Genomic DNA, 26,845 nt, shown 5'->3' on the forward strand with positions numbered 1-26,845 from the left:
ACTTCAGCCAGCAGGAGTGACACTTGTCAGTGGTTCTGTCCACTATTACCCATGACAAACGATGATATGGGTGCTAGCTCACCACCATTTATAGACAGGAAATGAAACTGGAGACTGCATATGTAATACGAGCTACAAGCCACGATATTTAATAGCCACACATCTCTGCAAGAAAGATGGATCTGTAAATGATAGTCGTGTGAATGGCATAAGAGTTTAGTAAGGAAATCTAGAGACAGGGAAAATATGATTCATTTTATCAGTAACAACTAAGCGTTGTGCATAACCAAGAGCTTCAGAGAAATTGAAACCAACTCCTCCCGTAGTTGGCATTACATGCCAGAGTAACGCCCGTGCTATTGAAAATGGAAGGTGAAAGACGTGTTGCCGTTGAAAGGTAAATACAACGGTGTCTTAAAGATAGTGTCATTTTGTGGATTATGGAATTGATTTCGAGCCAGGACGAGCAAAGCCAATGTTGATAGGTGTCAAGAGTGTTCATGCTGAATAATAGATAGTATAGATAGGACTGAGGTCGCAGAAACAAGTATCTGGTCGGAGTGGATGCCAAGTGGAAGGTTACCTGGACCAGAGTATAAAATGCTAAGAAAGGTCCAATATTGTTGCTGCTTTTCATTCCTGACGGACACTACAGACCTTTACACATGGCAATCATATAGTGAAAATTAGGAAGTTCAGGAGTTTTCGCATGACTAAGCGTCTTTGTTTAAACGAGTTGGGTTTATTTTTAGAAACTACTCCACCATATTTGAAACTGTGATACAATACGTAAGCTTATAGGGATGTTCTAACTGGAGTACACTAAAAGGAAAACCAGGCAAATACAGAGTTGATTAAGGAAGAAGATTGGGGTGAATTGCTAAAGGTAGAAGAAGGGTACATGTTAAGGACATGCTCTCAAATTATTAGCTTAGTGCCAGATTTAGTATCACTGAGAAGGCCTTAGCCATTTTATTTGAGCAAAATTGAAAACTGCAAAAAAAGCCCAAATAGATGAACCAAGCTGGGTTGATACATAAGATTTGCTTATTCTTCTCCATGCCAATGTTTGAGTGGTGTCATTGAATCAACAAACTATACAGACCCATTACAAGTCTTGACATCATGGTTGCTTCCATAATTTGAAATCACGTTAGAAAATTAAGGGTTTCCAGTTAAACAACCAATTCATATACTTGAGGTGGAAGCATTACAAGATTGCCACTCATATCAGCTTCAAAATTAGACACAATCAAATTACAGGGTTTGGATAACATCCTGATAAAAATTATGAAGCGACAACCACAGTTAGCCCAAAATTTTGAACTTGATATAAAAGCAGAAATACTTGATATTTACAGAGAATATAAAGCTCTTCCTACCCGAATTCAAAATGATTTATCATTCAATGATTACTTGGATTTTCATTTAGAGCACCAGAATAGGACTGACACGTCAAAAAGGAAGTATTTTGAATTAGCTCAAGATCTCCTTGCAAAAGACCAGTGCAAAACTATGTACGATGAATGTTCCGTAGATCAAGGTCATCAAATTGAGGTTTTTGAAGTAGAAGAGCAGTCAACTACCATTGACTCACAACTTTCTAGCGACCACGTAGAAGATGTTACCTAGGGTACAAGTTTTTATGTTGGTAAATTGGAGGTTAGTGTTGACAAACAGGCGGATGAGGACGGTCGCACATGAGGTAATAACAGATTGGAAATTTTGTGTGATGAACCATATAGTACCTACGCCCATGAAAGAAATTTAGAGGAACAACCTAAGATGACACTACAAGACAATGAATAGTTTCAGCAGGGAGATAATGAAATACATGCCTTACAGAATCAATTGAAGGTTAGTAAAGACATGGTTGTGGCATTCTTGGTGTAGTATGACAATATCCACGAGTTGGTTGAGGAGCTCTACAGGAAGGTTCCAAGGGAAGGGGAAGGTGACTGGCATGTGGCCAATTTTCAGAAGGTCAAAACAACCCTCAAGACTATGAAATCAGATTACTTATATCTGCTGTCCAATAGGGATTATATTCTTAAGGTTGCTGAGATTTATGCAGCACAGTCAAATAGAGAAAAGGATGAGATTGAGGATCTCAACGGGATGCTTAAGTATGTTCAGGAGGCACTGAGTGAAACTCAATTTTCTCTATAGGGATCAAAAAATCAAACCAAGCTCTTGGAATGCTCTCGGGAACATGAGAATAGAATGAGGCAGGAGTTCTTTCAGGAAGTCATTGATGAACTTGAGAGCATTCAATAGATGTATGACTTGGATAGCTGCCCCAAATGGTTAAGTAGCAAAACTTCAAAACACTCTCAACTTGTTGACAACCCTTTGTTTGAAGTTGTGTAATGTCCCTATCATAAAATAAATATATTTAATTAAAACTCTATAATGGGCCGATTGATTTAATTTATCTCGGTCCCATTTTAATTTTTTTTGTGTTTGAAGTTTGTGTTGCCGTTAGCTATCTTTGTACACCCTCGGAATGGTTTCCCTACGGGCATTTAAGCATGGCTTGTAGGAAGTCTTAGGTATGCTTTTGGATTATATTTCTTTGTACTGCAAATTCCTGTTGAAGTTCGGGATTGTCGCCATTTTGGAAGTGAAAATTCTTCCCTATTTGGCTCGTGCGGTTTTGATGGGATTCAACCCTCACCCTATTCCGTTGTTGCATGTATTTTGTCGCTTGGATTTGGCAAATCGGAGTAATTGTTTTCTGGCAATTATTATTATTTGCATTCAAGTGTATTTTATTAAGAGCTATTGTGTTTGTGTATGAGTCAGATTGCCTTCTGTGTTGGACGTGTAAATCCATTCGTGTGGCCTCCCATCTTCTTCTGTACAGCTAACTCCTAATCGTACGGTCTCTTATTCCTTCATACTCTTCATTATTTCCACTGAACGACTAGTATATTTGCTCGTACGGCCTCTATTATCAATTCCGCACTCTCCTTACTCACTGTACGACATACATATTCCTCCCACCATTCGGCCTGATACAAACACCGTACAACCTCATCAAGCATCCGTACGACTAACTACCATCCATACGGCCATCCTTGTCATTCTGTACGGCTTCTAAACTGAAGTACGGTCACTTCTGGGTACCGTATGGATTGCATCCTCCCTTGTCTTCAACATAGCGTACACTCTAGCCGTACGACCTCCTCTCCCACATCATTCATTGAGGAAAATTGTCCTTCCAGGTAACATATCCATATGGCCAACTTGGTATTTGCATCTCGGGGTTATTTTGGAATATTATAGTGGTATCAGAGCGCTTCGATCGTACCAGCCTGTGGACAGTGAATGAGAGTTTATAGTTGGAAGAGGATACATTTCGTTGATCAAATGACTGACGAACGGGAACCGACCGCTACTGAACTTGTGGCTCTTCTAAGGGAGCTTGCCAAGAATCAGGGACAGATCACTGACACGCAGCGACTTATGGAAGAAACTCTCAAGAAGTTGGCGGAGAACAAAATATTTGGAGAACAAAATGGTCACAGCACAGACTCGGTGTCGGGGAAATCAATCCCTAAGCTAGCGTGCTCCTAACCTTCCATGCCAACTTTTCCACCATGGACGGAGGCACAACATGGGGAGACAACAAACTTTTGAAGAGATGAGAGAAGACTGGAAGAATGCAAACCTTGAAGAAGATATATCCTATAAAGACTATGCAAATCTGAGAATGAGATATTCGGTAGGTGGAAGCAAAGGATACTTTAACAATGATCTCTGGAGAAAGTTGAGTAAGGTAAATCTATCACCATTTGATGGATCGGGTTCCATATCAGCGCACGCGTGGGTTATGAAAGCCAAAACCTACTTCTAGCTGAATCCCATGCTAGAAGAAGCACTCAAATTTGCCGCGTTACACTTGGAGGGAGTTGCACACGAATGGTGGCACCATGACACTATCACATTAGGGCATGATCAAATAAAAACTTATGTGGAATTCACGGAGAGATTGATAGAACGATTTGATGGTAAAGATCCAGAGCTCAATTTCAAAGATTTGGTGCAACTGAGGCAAACTGGATCGGTAGATCATTTCATTGCAGAATTTCAGAAACTCTCTGTTTTGGTTATAGACATCTCTAAAAGAAGGCGGGTAGTGCTCTTCATGGATGGATTGACTGAACCTCTGAAAGGTTGGGTGAAGGGATTCAATCCGGCTACCCTGTTGGAAGCAATCAGTAAATCACGAAGTATGGCATCGTTGTCGGCATCATCCTCATCCTCTTGAATTTACTCACATCCTAAACCGCCGACATTTCCGAGGGACAAACCTCCACCCAAGAAGTCGTCATTGCATGAAGCTACCAGATAGGAACTCCGAAGGAAGAAATTGTGTTTCAATTGCAAAGGACATTGGGAGCCGGGTCACTGATGCCTCGAAAAGGGGAAGATTCATTACATTGAGGTTGTGTCTGATGATGAGGACGAACAAGAAGAAATGCCAGCTGAACATAACCAACCCCACTATGACACCAACATCAGTTTGAACCATACAGAGAGAATTGCCGCTTTGGTACAGTGCGGAGGAGCCATTGCATTGACTGGTAGCCCGAGTTGCACAATTTTTCGTGTATGGGTACCCTTCAAGGACAAAGGGTTACGGTGATGTTGGATAGTAGCGCTACTCTAAATTTCATCAACTCATCCTTGGTTAGATAGAGAAGTCTCCCTACGGAGGCGCACGTAGGCTTTCAGGTCAAGGTTGCCGGAGGGACTTTCCTGCCTTGCATGCACCTTGTTCCTCAACTGAGCATCACAATGGCAAATCACATGGTGATTGAGGACTTCTTCATAGTGGACCTGGCTAACATGGAAGTTATTCTGGGCATATAGTAGATGGAAACCCTTGATGAATACACTTAGAGTTTCAAGTAGATGGACTTCACTTTTGTGGTTGATGGGAAGAAGGTTGTCCTCTGAGGAATGGCAAATGAAGGTCCGAAGGAAGTTTCTGCGCATTGGATGGAGGCAATCATGCGGCACGATGACATTGCGTGGGTTGCGCATTGTTTTATCTCGGTGAAACCTATAAAGGGGCATCAAACACCTCCACAGGATGATGAACTTCAAGATATTTTAAGTAGACATGTTAAAGTTTTCATGGATATTCCTCCAGGCATACCACCTCATTAGGGGTTTGAACACACAATCGAGTTGGAATTAGGAGCAAAGCCAGTCATAACCACACTGTACCACCACCCCAAGAAATTTAAAGATGAGATCGAAAGGACGATTTAGGAATTGCTAGAGAAAGGATGGATCCATCCTAGTTCCAACCCATTGGCATCATCTGTAGTGTTGGTCAAAAAGGACGGGACGACGCACGTGTGTGGACTACTGCGCATTGAACAAGAATACAATAAAGAATAGGTATTCCATTCCAAGGATAGAGGAGCTGCTAGATGAACTGCATAACGCAGTCTATTTTTCAAAAATAGATCTCCGTTCTGGATACAATTAGATCCGAATGAGGGCAGAAGATGTGGAGAAAAACGCTTTCCACTGCCACTACGGATGTTATGAGTTGTTGGTTATGCTGTTCGGATTGACCAACGCACCTACTACATTTCAATCATGCATGAACCGCATCTTCAACAAACAATTACATAAGTATCTACTGGTATTCTTTGATGATCTTCTTATTTATAGCAGGACATGGGAGGAGCACTTGAAGCATTTGAATGAAGTTCTAAGTATCATGGAGGAATAGTCCTTGTTCGCCAAGCAGTCCAAATGTGAGTTTGGTATGACAGAGATATTGTACTTGGGGCATGTTGTCAGTAAATACAGGGTTCAAGTGCATCAAGAGAAGATTCAGGCTATCCTCGACTGGCCTCCCCCAAAATCACTCATGGATTGGCGAAGGTTCTTTGGATTGTGTAGTTACTATAGGAGGTTTGTTAAAGGATTCTCTCAATTCAGCGCACCTTTAACGAATCTGACGAAGAAGGGGTCATTCCAGTGGAATGAAAAGGCACAACTCACCTTTGATAAGCTAAAAGAGGCCATGAGCACTTGTCTCGTACTTGCACTACCTGACTTCACTCGGCCATTCATTCTGGAGTGCGACGTGTCCGGGGAAGGCATTGGAGGAGTACTGATGCAAGATAGACACCCCATCGCTTATGAGAGTAGAAAGCTTACACTAGCAGAATGCTTGTATTCCATATACGACAAAGAAATGTTGGCCATTGTGCATGCACTAACTAGTTCCGACAGTATTTGGTTGGTGCCAAGTTTGTCGTCCGTACAAATCACAATAGTCAGATATTTTCTGGAGCAACGGGACTTGAACGAATGGCAACAAAAATGGGTAAGCAAAGTTCAAGTTTTTGATTTTGACATTGAGTATGTGAAAGGGAAGAACAATGTTGTTGCAGATGCCTTGTCCAGAAAACCCACCATCTGCCCATTAGACCGGATTTCAGCTGACTGCAAAGCACATTTGCTAGTTGAATAGTCCATGAATACATTTTCTTATGAAATAATGGATGGCCACACCCACGATGATCGGTACAGAGTGGTGGATGATATCATCTACTATAAAGACTGGATATTCCTGGTGCCGGAATCCAAATTGAAGCAGAAGATCTTGAAGGAAGTGCATGACTCACCTTTGGCTAGACACCCCAGTTTCCTCAAAACTTACAGAAGTCTTCGGGAGAGGTTTTCATGGAAAGGGCTAAAGGGGGACATGTTGCAACACGTAAGAGAATGTATGGTCTGCCAACAGAACAAGTCCGAACATACTCTTCTCGCCGGGCTGCTGCAACCTTTGCTAATTCCCGAACATAAATGGGGAAGTATATCAATGGACTTGATAACAATTTTTCCAAAGGTGAATGGAAAGGATTGTATCTTCGTGGTGGTTGATAGATTGACAAAGTATGCACATTTCTTCGCCATCCCCTCGGACCTTCAAGTTGCACAAGTTGCCGATCTGTATTTTAGAGAAGTCTTTTGTTTGCACAGGTTACCCTGAAACATCGTCAGTGATCGGGATGGACGATTTGTAAGTATATTCTAGACAGAATTGTTTTGGATGGCAGGGACAAAATTATCGCCAAGCACAAGTTACCACCCGCAAACAGACGATCAAACCGAGATTATGAACAAATGGCTTGAAGGCTACCTTCGGAACTGTGTCTCGGCACAACTAGTGTGGGTAAAATGGATCCATCTGGGGGAATATTGCTACAATACCACGTATCATGTCTATTGGGATGACACCATTCAAGGCTCTGTATGGGTACAAACCCCTCTCTTTCATTGATGCAATTCTGGGTGACAGTCACGCACCAAGGGCGAGGGAGTAGCTTCAGGAAGGATAGGACATACTGAGGGGCTTGAAAGAAAACCTACAACGCGCACAAAATCAACAGAAGATGTACGTTGACAAGCACTGAATAGAGGAGTTTCGAAGTGGGGGATCTGGTCTATCTCCAGCTCTAGCTGTACCGACAATCTTCATTAAAGGGAATAGAAAAGGAAAAATTGAAAGCTCAATTTTATGGCCCTTATCGCATGGTTCGTCACATTGGTGAGGTAGCGTAAACACTGGAACTCTCGAAGGGAAGCCGCATTCACAATGTCTTCCATGTTTCCTGTTTGAAGAAAGCCGTAGGGCAAAACGTCACAGTTGCTACTAACCTTCCGCCACTCAATGAAGAAGGAAAGCTCATTTTGGAGCCTGTCGAGATCCTCAAAGTACGTGAAAAGATTTTACAGAACCGCACTGTGAAGAAATACTTGGTACGCTGGCGACACCTACCGTTGGATGACGACGTGGGAAGGTGAGCACATTCTCTAGCATCCGACACTGCATTTTCTTGAGGACAAGCAAATTTTGGGATGGGAGGACTATAATGTCCATGTCATAAAATAAATGTATTTAATTAAAACTTTGTAACGGGCTGATTGATTTAATTTATCTTGGCCCCATTTTTATTTTTTGTGTTTGAAGTTTGTGTCGCTGTCGGCTATCTTTGTACACCCTCGAAATGGTTTCCCAACGGGTATTTAAGCATGGCTTATAGGAAGTCTTAGGTATGCTTCTGGATTATATTTTTCTGTATTGCGAAATCCTGTTGGAGTTCGAGATTGTCACCATTTCGGAAGTGAAAGATCTTCCCTATTTGGCTTGTGCCGTTTCGGTGGGATTCAACCCTCACCCTATTCCGTTGTTGCATGTATTTCATCGCTTGGATCTGGCAAATCAGAGTAATATCTTCCGGCAATTATTATTATTCGCATTCAAGTGTGTTTTATCAAGAGCTATTGTGTTTGTGTACGAGTCAGATTTCCTTCTGTATTGGACGCGTAAACCCATTCGTGTGGCCTCCCATCTTCTTCTGTGCAGCTAACTCCTAACCATACGGTCTCTTATTCCTTCATACTCTTCATTATTTCCACTGAACGGCTAGTATCCTTGCCCATACAACCTCTATTATCAACCCCGCACTCTCCTTACTCACTATACGACATAAATATTCCTCCCACCGTACGACTTGATACAAACACCGTACAGCTTGGTATTTTTCCATACCGTATGGCTTCATCAAGCATCCGTACTACTAACTACCATCTGTACGACCATTCTTGTCATTTTATATGGCTTCTAAACTGAAGTACGGTAACTTCTGGGTACCGTATGGACTGCATCTTCCCTTGTCTTCAACATAGCATACACTCTAGCCATACGGTCTCCTCTCCCACATCATTCATTGAGGAAAATCATCCTTCCAGGTAACATATCCATATGGCCAACCTGGTATTTGTAGCTCAGGGTTATTTTGGAACATTACAAGTTGTTGCTGATTGGACGTCCAATAATCCTCCTTTTGTGTTAAATGAGGGATCATCTCTTGTTTTCCATGAAGAGGAAGAGTTTGATTCTAGACTTTGGGATCCTGGCTCAGATTTTAGTAGTGAATCTAGATCTCAGCATGGGAATGATGATTCAACTTTAGTTTCTTATCATTTGATCAACTTCAACATATTTTCCGATTTCACCCTATTTGGGAGTTGGGTGAATTTTCTTCATCAGCCTTTGAACAATTCTAGGTGGAGAATTAATGTGAGGCTTGTGGTTAGATTCTCAACATCCATATTCATAGCACCTATGCGCTTGGGAATTCTCCAAGTTTATGTCGATAGTATGAATTTTGATGTCCATGGGATGGTGGTTTTAGCTTTTGAGCAGCTCATTTCTTACATCATCCATTTAGGTCAGGTCTTCACATTCTACTGGACTATACATGGACCCTGGATATATTTCCATCTCATCATAGCAGCGAGGCAGCATAACAGAGTTTGGGATCCAGGTGTTGATCATATGTATTTTTGGCTTGTTGAAGACCTTGTGATTCCATTCAGTTTGAGGTTGGACTCAGTGATATCGGTGATGATTAGAGTTATTCAGTTTACAGGTACGGAGTTTTTTTAGAGAGTTATATGGGATCTAGGGAACTAGTTGAGAGATAGATTGCAGAGAGACATCTAGCTATGCAGTGTAGCTAGAATCGTTTTCAGTTTGGACTCCAGGGCTGCCTGCAAACTCGTATGGGATCCTGGTACTAATTGCTTGAGGACAGGCAATTTTAAGGAGGGGAGATTTGTAATGTCCCATTTTGGGACATTAGAAATATTGAAGTCTTATTTTATGTAATGATAAAATTGAATATGAGACATAGACTCAAATATTAAAAGGTCAATTTAATGTTATTAAAAGGACAAAAGGTTAAGGAGGAATAAGACGAATTATCAGAGAGAAATTGAAGAGTCAAGGAGGAATAGGACGAAGGCCAAAGGGGAGTTAAAGAGTCGTAGTTTGTGTGTTAAAAGGGGAAAGAGGCTCATTGCTGGTCATGCTTGATTTATTATTCTGATTTTCAGTTCTCTCTTGTGAGAGTTATTCTGAAAGCTTTAGCTTTTAGCCAGTGTGAGGACATAGCCCTTCGTGTAAGCAGACAGTGGACGCAAACCCATTGCTCGTGGAGATATCATTTCAAGTGTCTCGTTTGTGCTTATAGGGTCTTCTCTTGTTTTCCAATCTGACTGTAAAACCTATGTATAAGATTGGATTGTGGTTAGCTGGTTATTGTATTGTTGTTGTATTATACAATAGCATTTTAGAAGTTATTTGGAAGTTTCTGGTTATTATATTGTTGTTGTATAATACAATACGTGCTTCCGGACTGTTGAAAAGTTGCTGGTTTAGTGCTTTTGATTTGTACTACATTTTCATATGCTTGAGTCTTTAATATCATTTTGAAAAAGGCAGATTAATTGGAGAGAATTCGGGTTTTATTTGCTGTTCGTATTTTCATCTGCGTGTGGATGTATTTCTGAATATATTATTTAAGAAGGAGTTTGAGCAAATATCTATCTAGGTTATCATCTGTTATTCATATTGCTGGTTAGTTGTTAAGTGGGTTCGTATTCTGAGATTTATATTAAAGGGAAAACGAAAAAACTACGATTCAGGACAGTACAGTGCTGGTTGGGTTTATTGCAGTGCTGGTACGGGTCATTACATTGTATTAGATGAATTTAGTCTCAACAACCTCATATGGTGTTAAAGTTAAAAACAATTAAAATAATTAGTTAAAAGCTTAAAACATCATCTACTTTGCCTTTTGAAATTCTAATTTTTAAAACAAACTAGAGTATACAGAAAGAAAAATTAAAATGTGAGTTAAAATTTTAAAACTGAGTAAAAGAATATTGAAATTTCAAAATGTTATCTTCAATAGCATCATACTTGAGGACTTGAAGATGGCTTGTGATGTCTAATAATTAGTCACAAGCATCCAAATCTATATGGCCATAGTTGAAGTTTCCTCTTATCCACACAATTTATGTGCCATGCTTCTCATTAGGGTGAGTGAGTGGTCAATACATGGTATTCAAAATGTGTCTATATCTCTTCTCGTCAACAAACTCATAGTTGCACACTTTTTTAGCAATATTTCAATTTGTTATAACCTAGACAATGTTTCGAGGTCTCAGCAGACTTGAATATGCTTGCAATAAAGTTTGCACCTGTTACTTTGTTCCAATCATCTACCCTCTAAACATTGCTTCTTCAAGGTAGGTTGTAATGATATTAATCATGGTCGTACTGTTGGAGTCTTACATGTGGGCATAATGTGTTTTTTTAGTAGCATTAAAAATCTTTAAAATTGAGAAAGGAGATTTGCTGTTAATCTAGGTAAGGAAGCGGAATAAGCATCCTCCATTATTGCTATTGAAGTTGCATTTTCTTCAACAATCTGACTCTAATTAGTATTCTTCTCTTCTTGTGTTGCGCTTCGTTACTTATTGATGTGCATTGCTGGATTTCTGTGATTGTTTTGTTAGATCTTGTACTTGTTTGATGCCAAAATTCTATTTGTGAATTGGTATTTGAATTTTTTTACTATTGCTAGTCAAACTCTTTTTGCTCCATTAACGAGGGAAATGATGATTGAGATGATTTAGGTATTATATTTGCAATAGTGTTTTGTGTTTAGAACTTTATGGTGAAAGAAGACTAATGGAAGAAACCCCATCCCTCTCAAGTATGTTGTGATTATTCCATTTTTCTTCCTTCTAAGTTTCATGACAAACTCGAGGTAAAATTAATTGAAAACAAGATCGTGAAAAATTTAGATGAAGGGGATAATAACAATAATAAAATAAATTAGTAGGAAAAGCTTTTAATAATGACAATAAATGCAATAAAAAAATCCAGTGTTATGGGGAGATGCGTTTTAGAGACTTTTTGCATCTCTAGAGACCTCAAAAAAGGTTGGAGAGTTCATGATGAAATCTCTTGGAGTCTCTGAGTCTCCAAATCCAATAAGTGAAGTCTCCTTGGAGTCTTGTGATTAAAAAAAAATGTAAAATATAATATTAAATCATATTATGTATTTTGGCCCTCATTTTAATGTTTTTAATGCAAAAAAAAAAATCAATGACAATTTAAATGACTTAATCGTTTTAATATTTGAATTAAATAAGGCAAGAGCCTAGAGCACAATGGTAAATTGCGAGCCTCTTATATGGGAGGTCTTGAGGTCAAGTCTACTCAAGCTTAACGCATGATGATAATTAATCTCAACAAATAATCTAAGCTTCGGCCCATTAGCTATCAAAAAAATAAATTTGAATTAAATAATTTAAAAAACATTAGAAACATTTAATTTTTTTAAAATTTATTCCAGAATACAACCCGACCAGCAATGATTAGAAATATATACAATTTTATTTAAATAATAACATGGAATCCAACATGTAGAGTTGTTTATTTGGAGTGCATGATAGCTGAAGACCTTGAGATGGATGATCATAACCTTGTGGAGTAGATGATAGTATCATCATCATACTAGATAGATTTCTGATTTTTGTTTACAGTACTAAGTTTTTTCATTTTTGTTTGCATATAGGCAATTTTGCGTCAAACTATACTCTTTTGACTTTAAAATACGGATATGTAATGATACTCTCAATGATTATTAATCTGATATGATGATGATCATATGCGATATTCAGAAATCAGATATGACTATGAGATATAGTATTGTGATTATGTGAGTTTTGAACTATTTGACTCTATATTAATGTGACATTACTATTAGTATTTACTTTAGTTTTTTAATTTTACAATTTTACTATTTTGTATTTACTATTAGACTCTTTAAACTATTTAAAAAAATCACTATCTCCAAGTACACTCTGTCTCCTATTTTTGAATAGCTATACCAGCACCAGTACTGGTACTAGAGACTTCCAAGTCTCCCTGTCTCCAGGTAACTTTGAAAAAATTGTATAAGTCAGTGCTTTGAGTAGGCCTAATTTTGAAATCCAATAAGATAGTGCTTAGAGTAGACCTAAATAAGAAATCCAAAAAGATAGTGCTTAGAACAAAATCTCCTAGATGTGGATCAACATTTTCTCGAGGAAAGTTGGATGGTGCAATATCATCCCCACGAGACTCTAAAGAGTTGAGAGTCATTTTGAATCCCTCCCATTAAGTAAACCTAAATGAAGAATAACACCTAAATCCTTAGCCTTTAGAGGCTGATCCTGAGGTGTCAAAACAAGAGAAGAGAGCTCAAAAGTCCCTTGCTCTTCATCAAACACAACATCCTAGCCGAATATGAGATGATTAGTGTCTACATCAATCATCCGATATTCCTTTTGGTTTTCACTATAACCCATGAACATGAGCTATTGGCTCCTAGAATTGAGTTTTGAGCACTTTACATCTTGAATCCAACCATAAGGTTGTAGAGCATAAGGATTTTAGGTATTTGGCTTTGGGCTTCTTACTAGATGAGACTTCCATTGGATTCTTTGGTCCAATGGGTGGTGTGGGAGACCTGCTCAGAAGATAGGCAACAATATAGATTGCTTCAACCTAAAATTTCTTTGGAACATTTTTATGTCGCAACATAGACTAGGTAATCTTGGTGATTGTTCAATTTCTGTATGCAACAACACCGTTCTACTATGGGGTGTAAGGTGCATAAGCTGATGCTTGATACCATGATATGCACGAAAGTTGAAGAAATTAGAAGAACATAATTTCCCTCCAATGCCCCTCTATTGTTTGACACAATAGTTATTATTTGACAATTTGTTGACTGGACTCTTTTTTTACCAAGGACTTAAACTTTTGAAACATGCTAAACACCACTGGTTTTTGTTTAAGAAATACACCCACATTTTATGACTAAAATCATCAACAATTAATAGAAATTACTTGGACCCAATAATTGAAGGAGTGTTCATTGGTCCACAAACATTAACAAACCAATTGTAATACCTTGGAAGCTAGCCACATATCACCATCCCAAAATGGAGTTCGGTGTTGCTTTCCAGTTTGACAAACTTCACAAATTCTACGATCCAGTGTCTGAATCTCAGGTAAGCCAATAACCAAACCCTCTTGAACTAGTTGAGAAAGATAGATGCCCATACTGTTGATGCTAAAGAGTGCTGATGGAAGAACTTTTGATGCTATGGCATGCTCTTGAGAATCACTAATGTCAACAAGTCTATAAAGGCCATGACCCTCAATACCCACAATAAGTGTAGCGTGAGACTCCCTATCAATGATATTGCATTTGTACGAACTGAATATCACATCCAGTCGAGGAGAGTGCCTCATAATTTGAGTGATAGAGAGAAGATTGAGCCCCATGCTTGTAACATAGTACACATTGAGAAAAATTAAATTCCTCCTTCTAGATTGATTGTGTAGGGTAATGTCCCCATTTTTGTGAGCAAGGTTGTGAAAAGCAGAAATGAGAAAAGCCAAGAAGAAGGTTTATGGGATGATGATGGTGAGGATGGGAGTGACAACATGTAGATTGATTTGGAGGATGGTGGTCATTCTTCTTCTCCTAGAAAGAGGACTAAATCCTTGGTTTCTGTTAAAAGCCCTGGTTACAGTACTAGGACAACCCTTGTTCCTTCTCCCCTCTATGCCACCAACATGCTAGTGTGGGGTATTATGAGGCTGTGGAGGCTCTTGAGAAGGTTGTGGCTAGTGATACTCATTTGCCTAGTTTGGATCATAATAATGTTAGTGGCTCGGTCAACCCTAAAGAAGATGCTATTCTCTTTGAGCTTGATTATTTCAGCATGGAGCCAAGCATTAAAAGTTTGCAAATGATGAAAGGAAAGGAAAGGGAAAGTGGGTTTTACAGTCCACGACACCAGCCATAGTTTTTGGGTTGACATATGGTTACAGTGATATGGGACTACCTCGTACTCCTTTTCGGGAGGTACCTAACTGCACTACAAACGAGGCATACATACCCTACCTCCTAATGGGATTTGAACTTGTGACCTCTCTTTCAAGAGTACAAGTTCTTCACCACTAGGCCAACTCAGGCTATACAAGTGGGTTTTTCATAAAGAAGTGAAGGAAGGGGTTGTGGATCTTATAGGGTCATCAAGTGGGTTTTTCATAAAGTACAAAGGGCCTTTTCTAGCAAACTTGATTTCTTTGAAACCGTTGGTGCTAGTAAGGACAACTTGCATCAGAAGGGCTTAAAGACCTTACTAAAGCTGTTAGTGATGCTGAAGCTTATTCTTCCATAATTAAAGAGATGGATAACAGGATCTCAGGTATTGACGATAAGATAGCCAGTTATTGAGGATACCCTCTTAAGTATTGGGGAATAAAGCTACAAAATTCTGAAGGCTTCAGCTGAGCACCTTAGGATTCTCATTGATAAGCTTGAGAACCCCAACAAAGAGAAGGCCATTGTTCAGGTGATTGATGATAAAGACAACAGCCATGTGGAGATCCCAACTGGGCCTCACAAAAGAACTTGTGCCAGCACCAGGAAGATGGAGCAGATTGTCAACAAGGAAATTCAAGATCTTAAGAAGGCTGTGGATGCCACGGGGCAACTTGAGCTTGAAGTTGCTAAGAAGCTCAAGAACATCACTTAGTAATGTGTTATGCTCTCCAGTGTTTTTTACTGTCTCTTGTTTTTCTGTCTGCTGGTTTAGTTTGTATGCTGTCCCTCTTCTGGCCTTTGGTTCTATTTGCCAGCTGTTTTATCTTTGTTACTAGTCTCTTCTATGTCAGGGCTTGATGATCTATCTTTCTCTCTTTTGATGTAAAGGGTTTCAAGCACCCTTCGAAACTTGTTTTCACCTAATAAAAAACAATTTAATTGCTGATAAGAATTCATAATGCAAATACACAACTAAAATGTAAATTTTGCTAACCTTCAACCCTTGAAGTCTCTCATATACCTCAAAAGTTGGACAAGTCAGTCCTTTTTGGCCTTATCCATAGTTGTATTCAATGTTGTCTCTATATATCAGACATTTGAAATTCTCCAACCTCCTGCTGCACACCAATATACCATGAAATCCAACGCCATCTCCTTAAAGTGCGGCTCACCTAATATGCAATATCAATAGTTCCCTTAATGTGAGTTGTATTCTTTCCTGCAAACTTCGATAAATTTCTTAATTGCAACTTCTTGAACCTTTGAACCATGGCAATCTAGCCAAATATCTACCAAATCTTTTAACATTTAATGAAACTCATTCAAACAACATTCATTAAGCTCAATGTTAAACTCCAGGTGAAATTACTTGACCAAATAGGTGGGTTTTTGTAGATAAAATTGATTGGTTAAAGGCTTCTTGTTGTTTGGTTGAGGAATGAACCAAGTTCTATAGATAAAATCCAAGAATGAGGAAATGTCTTCTCCTAACGTACTTTATAATATTATATCCTTGTAGAATTTCCCATAAAGTGAGTTGTATTCTATTATTTACTTTCTGAAGATTTTATTTTTTGACAACTTGACATTTAACTGTGTAATTATTTGATTATTTTCCACATCCATCTAATTTAATGGAAAATATTAAAATGGTCCAAATATGGATTTTTACCATACCATAATAAGCTTGAGTATTTAGTATATCAATCTTTATGAAAATTTGTGCTTTCCAAAAACAGCAAACTTCTCCAAGAAGTGTGGAGTGCTCCCTGATTGTTGAGATTGCATCTGGAAAGTACCCTTGGTCTCCGTCTCCTGAATTTATTGCCACTATTATAACTCCTTTCCAAAAATGTTAGCACTCTCCAAGATTCTTTGAACTTTTCAACAATGTTTTAGTGGACTGAAAAAGGGACATTACAGATACATCCTTTAGTATGCTGCCGCTTGCCATTCGCAAAAATGCCCCTCGCCAAGGCTGCAATCCTTGAAATTTATCTAGTCATTTGCTGTTCCTGTACCCAAAATGCCATAGAACATAGAACCTAGTATTGAATTAATAGAAAAAGCTAGCTTTAAAAGATGATTTGTTTAATTTCATGATGGATATATTATTTATCAAAATTTTCAGGAAATAGTGCTAAATATGCTATGTAATAAGTTATAGACTGTTTATGTATAAGGTGGATGGGATGAAATCATGCCCCACAGTCATGAAGAGCAGACCAAGTTTAGGTAAAATTAAGTATCAAGTAAGCCAAAAAACTTAAAAAGGATAGAACCACTGAAGAAAGTATCATATGACCCCAAAAAGGAAACGTCCATTCAAAAAGTCAGTGAGTCTGTAAGACAAAGATAAAGAAACAATACATTAAGAGTAATGAAATTATGAAGTGGAAGGCAGATCTTGTCATCCTGCTTGAAACCCTCCCTCTCATCTTTCAAATCCTTGCTGCAATAGGCTCCCAACTAGTAATTGCATTATTTTCTAAAATTTGTTCTTCTTGCTCAGGTGGTTGACTATAACAAATATATGGATAGATGGCCAAGGCGAATGGGGGCATTTTTCCTACCTAGAAGATGGAGCCATCCTTACTGTTGATAAGATGCATGAGGTATGATGGCCATCTTGCGGGGGAGGAATCCAACAAGCTCACTTTGAGAACATTGTTAAGAGCTACACAAGAATCAATTATGGGGCAGCCAAGTATATGGAATCTGAGAAACAACCCAAGGAGGATTGTCTCAGTGGTTCAAAAGGGTCTAGAGATGAACCACCGTTGAAGTTACTTTGTTTGCTTGTAGCTATTATTTATCAATTCAATTTTATTCTTTGTAATTTGTATAATACATATTTCCAAGCTTAATTTACATTGAAGTTTTTACACTAAGCATAAGCAGGGTGTACTTATTTCACAAAATAATATTTATGTTGTACCATGATAATATCTATGACTGCACTTCCTTTTCTAATCAGATAGCAACTTGACAAAAGCAATCAGACTGCAACATGATATAATATTTTAGATTTACTGATTGTTGGCATACTGGACATCCTGTATTTGGGTAGTGATCTAGATTTAATTTACTCTGTACTAAATAATAATGGTTTCTTTGTTTCTATTTGTTGCACTGGTTTCTATATCAGTTTTTTAGTAGAAAAGCCTGGTAATGTTCATATACTTTTGCCTCTCCATGAACATCAAAGAATGCTGGTCAAAAACTGAAATTAATTAATGGTGTGGTAGTAGTGTCTTTGCTATCATGTGCTGGAATATCAGTAGCAACTTTGTCATGGTAAGATTTACTCGTTTTGTATTGTTGCATATAATGAGGGTCAGATACAAATGCTAATGTTTATGCTGAGTTTTTTCATCGTCCCTTTGAAGCTTAATATTATAAGTAACTCAAAATCACTTTAGGCTTCCTTAGTTTGTATCGATAAACTGTCCAGTATCTCATGCTTTCAAAAATATTGTTTCTTTTTCTATATCTATACTCTCTGCCCTGCTGATTCAGATTTTTTTATTGTTTGATTGTGTTTTTAAGACTTTTCTCCTTGCATTTTAATTGTTGGTTTTCTTCCAGTGCATTAGAGACTGGCCAGATGATGGAAGACCATACATGACACTTGGAAGGCTCTTGATGAAGCAAGGCAAATATGTGGAGGCCAGAGCTGCCTTTGAGAATGGTTGCCAGGCAACACAAGGTGAAAACGCATTTATTTGGCAGGTTTGTGCATAATCATCAAGATTTTTAAGTTGTTTTCTTGATTGAAAATAGCTTCAGTTTAACTAAGGAGGATCATATAATAAATGCAATATGTAACTAAATTTTGTAAACCAAAGTGTGATAGGTTTTAGCTTGATTTACATGTTTTCCCGGTGAGTGAAAAGTCCTTTTACAAAATTAATGCAGCATTACTGTAATGTCCCCATTTTCACACCCCCCTTGCAGTACCAACTGGCAGGATTGGCCTATTAATGGGGTCGCGTAGGCCAATGAGATGGATAGGTAACTCTTGTAGGGGTTTTTGATGGCATATCAAGGCTTGGAGAGCCAATTTGACCAGTCTTCGGTAGTATCTTAGATTTTAGGAGGGATCTCTATTTTTTAGGGATGAACTGGGAGTTAGCGGGGACACACCAAAAGACTGCTAGGATCATCTAAGACACTTTTGGTATAGTTCCTATTTTTAGGAGCATCCCTACATTTTAGGCAGGGACTGTCAGGTAGCTTGTAGTGGTTAGACAACTTCATTGGACAAGGGGCCTCAAACATAATTCAGATCGGGGTCTAGATGAGGAAGCTACGAATAGTTTGGAAATAAATTTGGCTCCATTTTTATTAGTTAAAATAATTAATTAAAGACCCTTTAATTATTTAATTTAAATTCTGGGACCAATTAATTGACTAATTTAATCTAATTATTATATTTAAACATTGGGGACATCACAATTGCTCATGACTTCATGAGGCTAGGACAAACTATGAAAGAGACAAATACTTCACTTTTGAATAAAACAAGTTTGTCTTATTATGGTGAGTGTTGATGGTACAAGGTAAACACTCCATCAAATGATTATCTTCTTAAATAGAATCTATATTGTTGCTTACTGTTGTTTTTATTCACTGCACTTCATTAATATTAGGTGCTCTTAAACTTATCTCTGCTTATATATATATATATATATATATATATACATGTTAATTGCTGCATATTATAATATGTCTTCACTGATTTGAATTGATGTACTTTCAGTATATTTTCCACTCTCATACAGTTTCTATCTGTGCATTATTTAATTTGTGATTAAATAAAGAATTTAGTACCTGATCGTTGTGCATTGGATTTTCTTTAATTTCTGTCAACAAGTACTTCACATCAGGGACTGCCGACAGCTTTCCTCACATCATTGGAACACTGCACAGTGAGAAAGATGGAACAACATGCACCAGTATCTTTATAAGTGTACTCAATTCATGTTAACAGAATTCTCTTTTTACACTCTTATAACTGGCTGTCTTCAGATGGAGCTCGTGCAATCTCACACCGAGTATTGATCAACTTCCCATTGCAATATAATACATTCTCAACAAGCTGCTTCAAGACTTTCTGTTCATCTTGATTTCTCCTTAACTTTTGAAAGTTATCAAACTGAATCATCACATGTGGCCAATGGTGAAGGCTGTCTTCATGAATCTATTAATATTTGACACAAATTCTTTCTCCACCAATCTTATGAATTGGCAACCTTAGCTACAAGGGTCTTTACGGCTCTTCTTATTTAAGCTTGCAGCTGCATGTAGTGTCTTCTTTACTGTAATACTGCTTTTTTTCTGTAAAATTAATCACTACTTATTGTAATTATTAGTTGCTCATGAAGTAATTGCTGCATCGTTAATGTGAACATGCTTGCTATCACCCAACATAACATAATTGCTGCTGCTTGTTCAATCTTTTTATGAACCGATGGTGTGTCATCCATATATTGACTCTTGTATGCTTGTTCTCTGATATTAATAAGCTTAAATCATTCATTTAAACTTATTTAATCGTCTATTGATTTAGCTGTTTCTACCAATAGGAAGGGGACATCACAAATTGCTAATAGATAAAGGTAGTTGATGTTTGACGAAATAATCATTGCTAAGAATGGATAAGACTGTGGCTGCTCAGTTATGGAATTTGCTCGATCATTTACTAGGTGCATAAACTTTTGGTAATTACACAATTGTGTGTCTTAAGGCAATGTCCATGCCTATACTATGTAATGCTATTGGGAGTGATATCATTTATTTGTTTATCATTTATAATAATCATTATTTATTAATATTTATTCAACTTATTATTTATAATATCTTTTAGTTATTATTTATTTATTTATTGCTTAGTTTTATTAGTATTATTTAATATTTTAATTTTATTATTATCACTTATTTGAAAATCTAATTCTAGAAAAAGGGGACATTACACTTGTGGTTCAAGATGGCAAAGCCCTCTAGAATGTAACATCCCTTTTTTTGCTTGTCTACCCTTCCTTCTAATTCTCTCAACCTCTATGCTAGAGCAACATTGGTTTCTCTTTGTTCTCTCACTATTTTTGCTACTTTATGATTTTTTTACCCTTGTGGGGAGTTGTTCATCTTCTTCAGTAAGAGCCATGGCTCTGATACCAATTGATGCAATGGAGCTTAGTGGGATTGATCACAAGGTGATCAACTGGTTCGGGTCTAAATTAACATCTAACATACTCAAAGAATACAATTATTACTTTGTTTCATAGGAAGATAGTTATATCATTCATGTTCATGTGAATAAGATTTACTGTTAAAATCAGTTAGACAAAATTTGTTAACTAAAAACTTGAAATACCATCAAATGAAATTACTACAGAAATTGAAAACCACATACCTCGAAAAATTGAGATCGAAATTGCTTCTGCAACCACCCGGGTTAGTCCACAAATACACTATAACAATTACACATGATGACTATCATCTAAAAATCGCTATATCAAAATCAAATGATGATCACAATTAAATACCACTATATTTAGAATTAGGGCATCATATACCACTGTAATAATTAGGGCATTGTTTACCATCGGTTCATTTAAGGCTTCTGATACCATTGATTCGAATAGGGCTTCCGCTACCACTGATTCAATTAGGGCTTCTGATGCCACTAATTCAAATGGGGCTTCCGCTACCACGGATTCAATTAGGGCTTTTGATACCACTAACTTAGATAGGGCTTCCACTACCACGGATTCAATTAGGGCTTCTGATACCATTGATTCAAATAGGGCTTCTACTACCACGGATTCAATTAGAGCTTTTGATACCACTGATTCAAATAGGGCTTCAAATTCCTTTCCATCTGATTACTTAACTGTGACAGTAACTCAAGATTAGAAAATATACTTATATTCATTATTCATATAATGGAAAAACAATCCATAAATCTATTTCTTGCATCTAGGTGTAAAATAACTGTAACAATGAAATAACTCAATTTAAACTTACCTCCTTCTAAGTAAAAGTGATAATACCTATTTCCGACAAACAATTGAATGCATAGTTATCTCTGTCTGACGCACGACTGACATCTTGGGGAGAGGTGAAACATTGTCAGGGGCTTAACCACCCAACCTCAGACCAAATCTTATCCCCTCATGATCTCTAATGAGAAAGGCCCTCCCTATCTAGAACAGACAAGGGTCATCTTACCATCCACTAGGCATCCTGGTAGTTAACTCACCATACGACTTGGTAGCAGGAGATCACAATAAAAGGAATGTACATGAGCTATTACTTAATTCATATTAAAAATGATAAATGTTGTTATGTCATATTTGATACTATTTCATATTATTACAGGTTCCTCTCTTTCACCTCACCACCCTTTTTCTTGGCTACACAGCCAGGTGAGTTCCAGATGTTATGAATTCTTAGAATAACCGTTTCTATCAAATTATACATGCATCCAGCATTTCACAGTTTGTGATTACGTAATTATGCTCTTTAAGGATTTCAAAATCAAATGTTTAATTAATAAAATTAATCATAATTGAATTCTTTTTTGCGTTCTTGCAGATTAACTCCACCTCTTCATCATTTCATGGCTTCTCTGCCGGTGAATTTCTTAGTGTTAATACTATTCTGAATTTTCACTTAATCAATTTGGTTTTTTTTAAACACTATTTGAATTCATCAGGAAACCAAAAACTAGTATGTATATATTGTTGTCAACTATTATGCCTAGCTAGCTAAGGATGATTATCCAATCAGAAAAGAAAAGAGTTGGAACATATTTGATTCATTCTCTAACCCCTCATTATGTACTGACTGAAAATAGATATTATACTCAGTGAAAAACAAATCAAGAATTGCAATACTTTACCTGATATTGGAAATCGTTTAAACAACCCTAGATAACATGACAATAACAAAAAATGATGCACTCATATGTAACAGATATGGGACAATAAAAATTAGCATTGTACTATCATGAACTTTCATTACATCAATTAAAGAGCACCGATGCATACACTTGAAAAAGGCAGCAGTTCATCATTCTAAAACACACACAACGGATAATACTTACACTTCAGTGTTGGTAATGGCACTCCTTTCATAAATGCCACCCAAGGAGAAGAACAGTTAGTTAACCAAATGATGAGTTACATGGATGAGGTGCAAATTGTAAAAGACATGTTGGTTCAATACAACCCCTCGTTATATAATAACAAAGTTTTACAATAATTCAAAGGCAGGAATAGAGTTCATTTTCACCTCTGTGAGACAAAAATGGATGTAAATAAATCTGAGCTGAGATAAATGTTTATGCATGATTGATACACTATCATGGCTTAAGAAACATCGACAATATTTTTGGCAAATTCCATGTTTTTAAATCTATTTAATATCCCTTGAATTTTGTTTGAAAATAAGTACGCATCAACATTATAGGTTTTATGCTATGTTCCCCCGAGTTTCCGGTACGGGGACGGCGGGGGACGGCGGGACGGGTTTCCGGGACGGCAATTTTTTTTGGCAATTTTGGGGATGGGGGGGCCAGCAAATGGGGACAGCTATATAAATAGGAAAATTTTAAAATATACATTGAAATTTGCAAATATACATGTCATTCATATGAAACTAAGCACAAAGCATATCATTTAAACATTATAGAACTATAACATACAACATTTGAATGCCATCTAGGAAATTATATCTGATTTCAGTACTCAATTGACAAAATGCATATCAATATCAATGAACAATATCATAATGATAAACATGATAAATCTGAAAATCTAAATCTAAATGTGCCTAAAGCTATACGCCCAAAGACTATAGAGCTGCCATAAAGCTATACGCCCAAAGACTAGAGGGCTGCCATAAAGTAATAAGTATCAATGTATCATAATCATGTTCACATTCAACATAAAAAACATAACATAGAAAAATGAAACAGACTGTTGCTCCTATTTTGCCTCTACTACATTTGGAGGGGTGGGGCCTACCTCGGCGACCTAGTAAGGAGCCTTAAAATTATTTTTTAATATTCACTTTTTAATTTTTTTGCATAAAATTTTTGTTAATAAAAAAATTAAAATATTAAAAAAAGTTAAAAAAAAAAAAACATTTGGGGACGGCTGGCCATACCAGGTATGGTTGGGGGACATCTAGGCGTCCCCTTTCCGTACTAGGGACGGCCAGCCGTCCCCCTTTTTTCTACCAGCCGTCCCCAAGTTTTCGAAATGTCCCCTACATTTTTTCACTTTTTGGGGACGGCTGGGGGACGTCCCATACCCGTCCCCCTGTTCTCGGGACGTCCCCGTCCTTGAAACGCCGGGTTTTAGGCTGGGTACGCGTCCTCGGGGAATATAGGTTTTATGCAATATGGACACAAGGATATAGCTAGTGCGATATATGGAAAAGAATGAATGAAAACAAGTCTTTGATATATTTCTAGTTTACGGATACTCCATGAACTAGACGAGCTTAACAAGAAAATACAAAAGGACCATACGCTGAATCAACAACAATCTTACTTGACACTTCAAATATGTTTGGGATGCTCTGAAAATAGGAGTTCAGACTCCAATACTGGTTCGAATTTTCCCACGGACAAGAAATGTGAAGGAGAGAAATGGAGGCAATAATCTCAGTTGGAATCACTTGCAAATTGAATTAATCTCAGACTGGTCTAATCTCAGTTACGTGAGAGTCACCGATAGCGGAAGATAAAGATGGAGAATAAAAGGTGTATAAAAGGTGTAAAAGATAGATAGCCGATACAATCATAAGACTCTAATATAAAAGAATAACTTGGCTCATCGGCTTCCAACAGTTATAAAGAAGCCATTCGATTTCCCAAGATGACCATTCAAATACATCAAAAATTCAAATTAAAAGATAAAATAAAAAAGTTGGAAAAAAGATTGTACAACAATTCGAATTGCCAAAATATTAATTGATTAATCATGCCAAATATTAATTGGTTAAAAGTAAGAAATTATGGTTCGAATATTATAATTCCAAGCATTATTATATTTTGAACATTATTATAATCACTTATTTAAATTATTAAATTATAATGATGCCAAACCAATTTTATATTATATGCACGTGTATAAATAATTATTAAAAATTATATGACGAAAAATAAATTAGAATCCTTTAAGATACGTTTTATATTTTATCTCAATTATAATTATATTAATTAAATTAATTATTAAATAACTCATGCGGGTCCCGTAGATGTATCCTGTTTCAAGTCGCTAGATCCTCTACTTTTTTGCCCAGTGATGGTGATGTTCTTGCCTAATTCTTTTTTGACAATGCTTCCACCCCCATCGACATGTTTCCTGCAAGAAAATTCTCCGCAGTTAAATTATATTATCATAATGAATTATCAATTATTTAATCATAATTAATCATAACGGTTAACCATCTTCTCAATTCCATGAGTTTGTGATTAACGATCAACTAACATGTCATCTTTACTTGAAATGATAACGACTAACTATCTTACCATTTTGCCAGATTATAACAAATTAAACTGCCAATTGACTTCATGCAAACTTCAACGGCTATATTTCAAGTTAGGTAAAAAATTGGGATGTAACGTAGAATCCTTGGGAAGACAACAAAATTGCCAAGCAACCCCTTGAAATCCTTTTTCTTTGTTTAGAATGATGCAAATGAACTCTTAGAGAACTTTTTGTAAGTTTATATAAACAATTTTAGAAGGCGCAAAACATAAGAATAACGGATTTTTTTATAGCAAGGCCCTTTGAGCAAAGTTGAAACTTCCTAGCAAGGGATATACTCTTGTTGATCTATTAGGCTAATTTCTCAACTTTGTCAACCACAAATTCCCTTAAAAAAAGATGGTGAAGCTTGAAAGACAAATGAATGATCAAAAGGTGAAAAATATTTACACGATCAATCTATTTACAATCGAATGTTTATAGCCAAGCAGGTTCAATAAGTAAGAATTGTCTATAACACTGATTTTTTCCCATTGAATACTAGATCCTGAAGTTAAAAGGAAAGATTGAGGCATTGAAGAGCGGTTTTTACATTGAACTTGTTGGACTAACTGCCAATGTTCCCCTTCGGGATTCGTGACATGGCTTAACCGCCTCCTGTGTTCTAGAAGTTGAGTGGTTGTATTGGGCATTAACATGTCGATCTTTTGGTGCAACGAAAACCCTAGCTTGTAACAAAACTCATCCTCGGTAAGGGTGAAAGAGTCATTTACGAAACAACTGTTAACAAGCTATTGGGAAGAATCAATGGAAAAGGAAACTTCATAGATAGGCTTTGGAGGAATTGCATCTGGAAAAAGATAGCATAACCCATTTACAATAAGTACATATAGAGAAGGAGCAAAAGGAAAGCCTTCTCTATTGAAGTGGAAAAGCACAAACTATTTAGATTATGTGCTATTAATAATAAGTCAAATAGAATGATCAACAAAGTGCTGATGCAATATTTGTAGAAATGTGGGACCAAATTTAAGTGCTTTCAGCATGCAAAAGAGAAAAGGCCTTTTAATGCTATTGTAAACGTTTTGAAAATCAATTTTAATAAAGTTTGCTTACTGATGAGAGTGACAAACTTATTCCATCTCTTACCAATAGCAATGATGTTGTCAAGAACTTATCTGCTCTTAGTGAAAGCTGGCTTCTAAGGTTAAACCATGAGTTGGAGTGTGTTGCTGATGTTGAGTGGGAGGTATTTGGCAATGGCCTTGTAGGAGATATTAAGGATAGTGATGCAATTTTAGATAGAAATAAATTCAGGAATGCTGCCATTAGGTATCCATTCAAAATAGGTTCATCAAACTTGTCAAAAAGTCGTTAAAGCAACTAGGCATAACTGTACATCCTTTGACGTATACCATCCTTGATATGACGCATAAAGTGCATGTACACACTACCATATGCAGGAATCATATAGGAATTTTAAACACAATAAAATGATATCACATGACTCTCAAATAGACACATCATCGTCATTTTAACTGCCACATTCTACAATCG

The 26,845-nt window shown here is 37.1% G+C and overlaps 1 protein-coding gene across 2 annotated transcripts in view; it reads left to right on the plus strand.

The window, feature by feature from the left end:
- HCF107 (high chlorophyll fluorescent 107) overlaps positions 1-26,845 on the plus strand; it is a 222,153-nt gene that overhangs the window by 57,621 nt on the left and 137,687 nt on the right. For both annotated transcript variants that reach the window (XM_089797958.1, XM_089797957.1), the window contains exon 2: positions 18,372-18,515. In XM_089797958.1, coding sequence (XP_089654084.1) covers positions 18,372-18,515 — 144 coding nt within the window. The remainder of the gene's footprint in view (positions 1-18,371; positions 18,516-26,845) is intronic.

This window comes from Cupressus sempervirens, chromosome 8 (assembly GCF_028749045.1).
Source record: "Cupressus sempervirens isolate cs-2001-9-10 chromosome 8, ASM2874904v1, whole genome shotgun sequence".
NCBI lineage: Eukaryota > Viridiplantae > Streptophyta > Pinopsida > Cupressales > Cupressaceae > Cupressus > Cupressus sempervirens.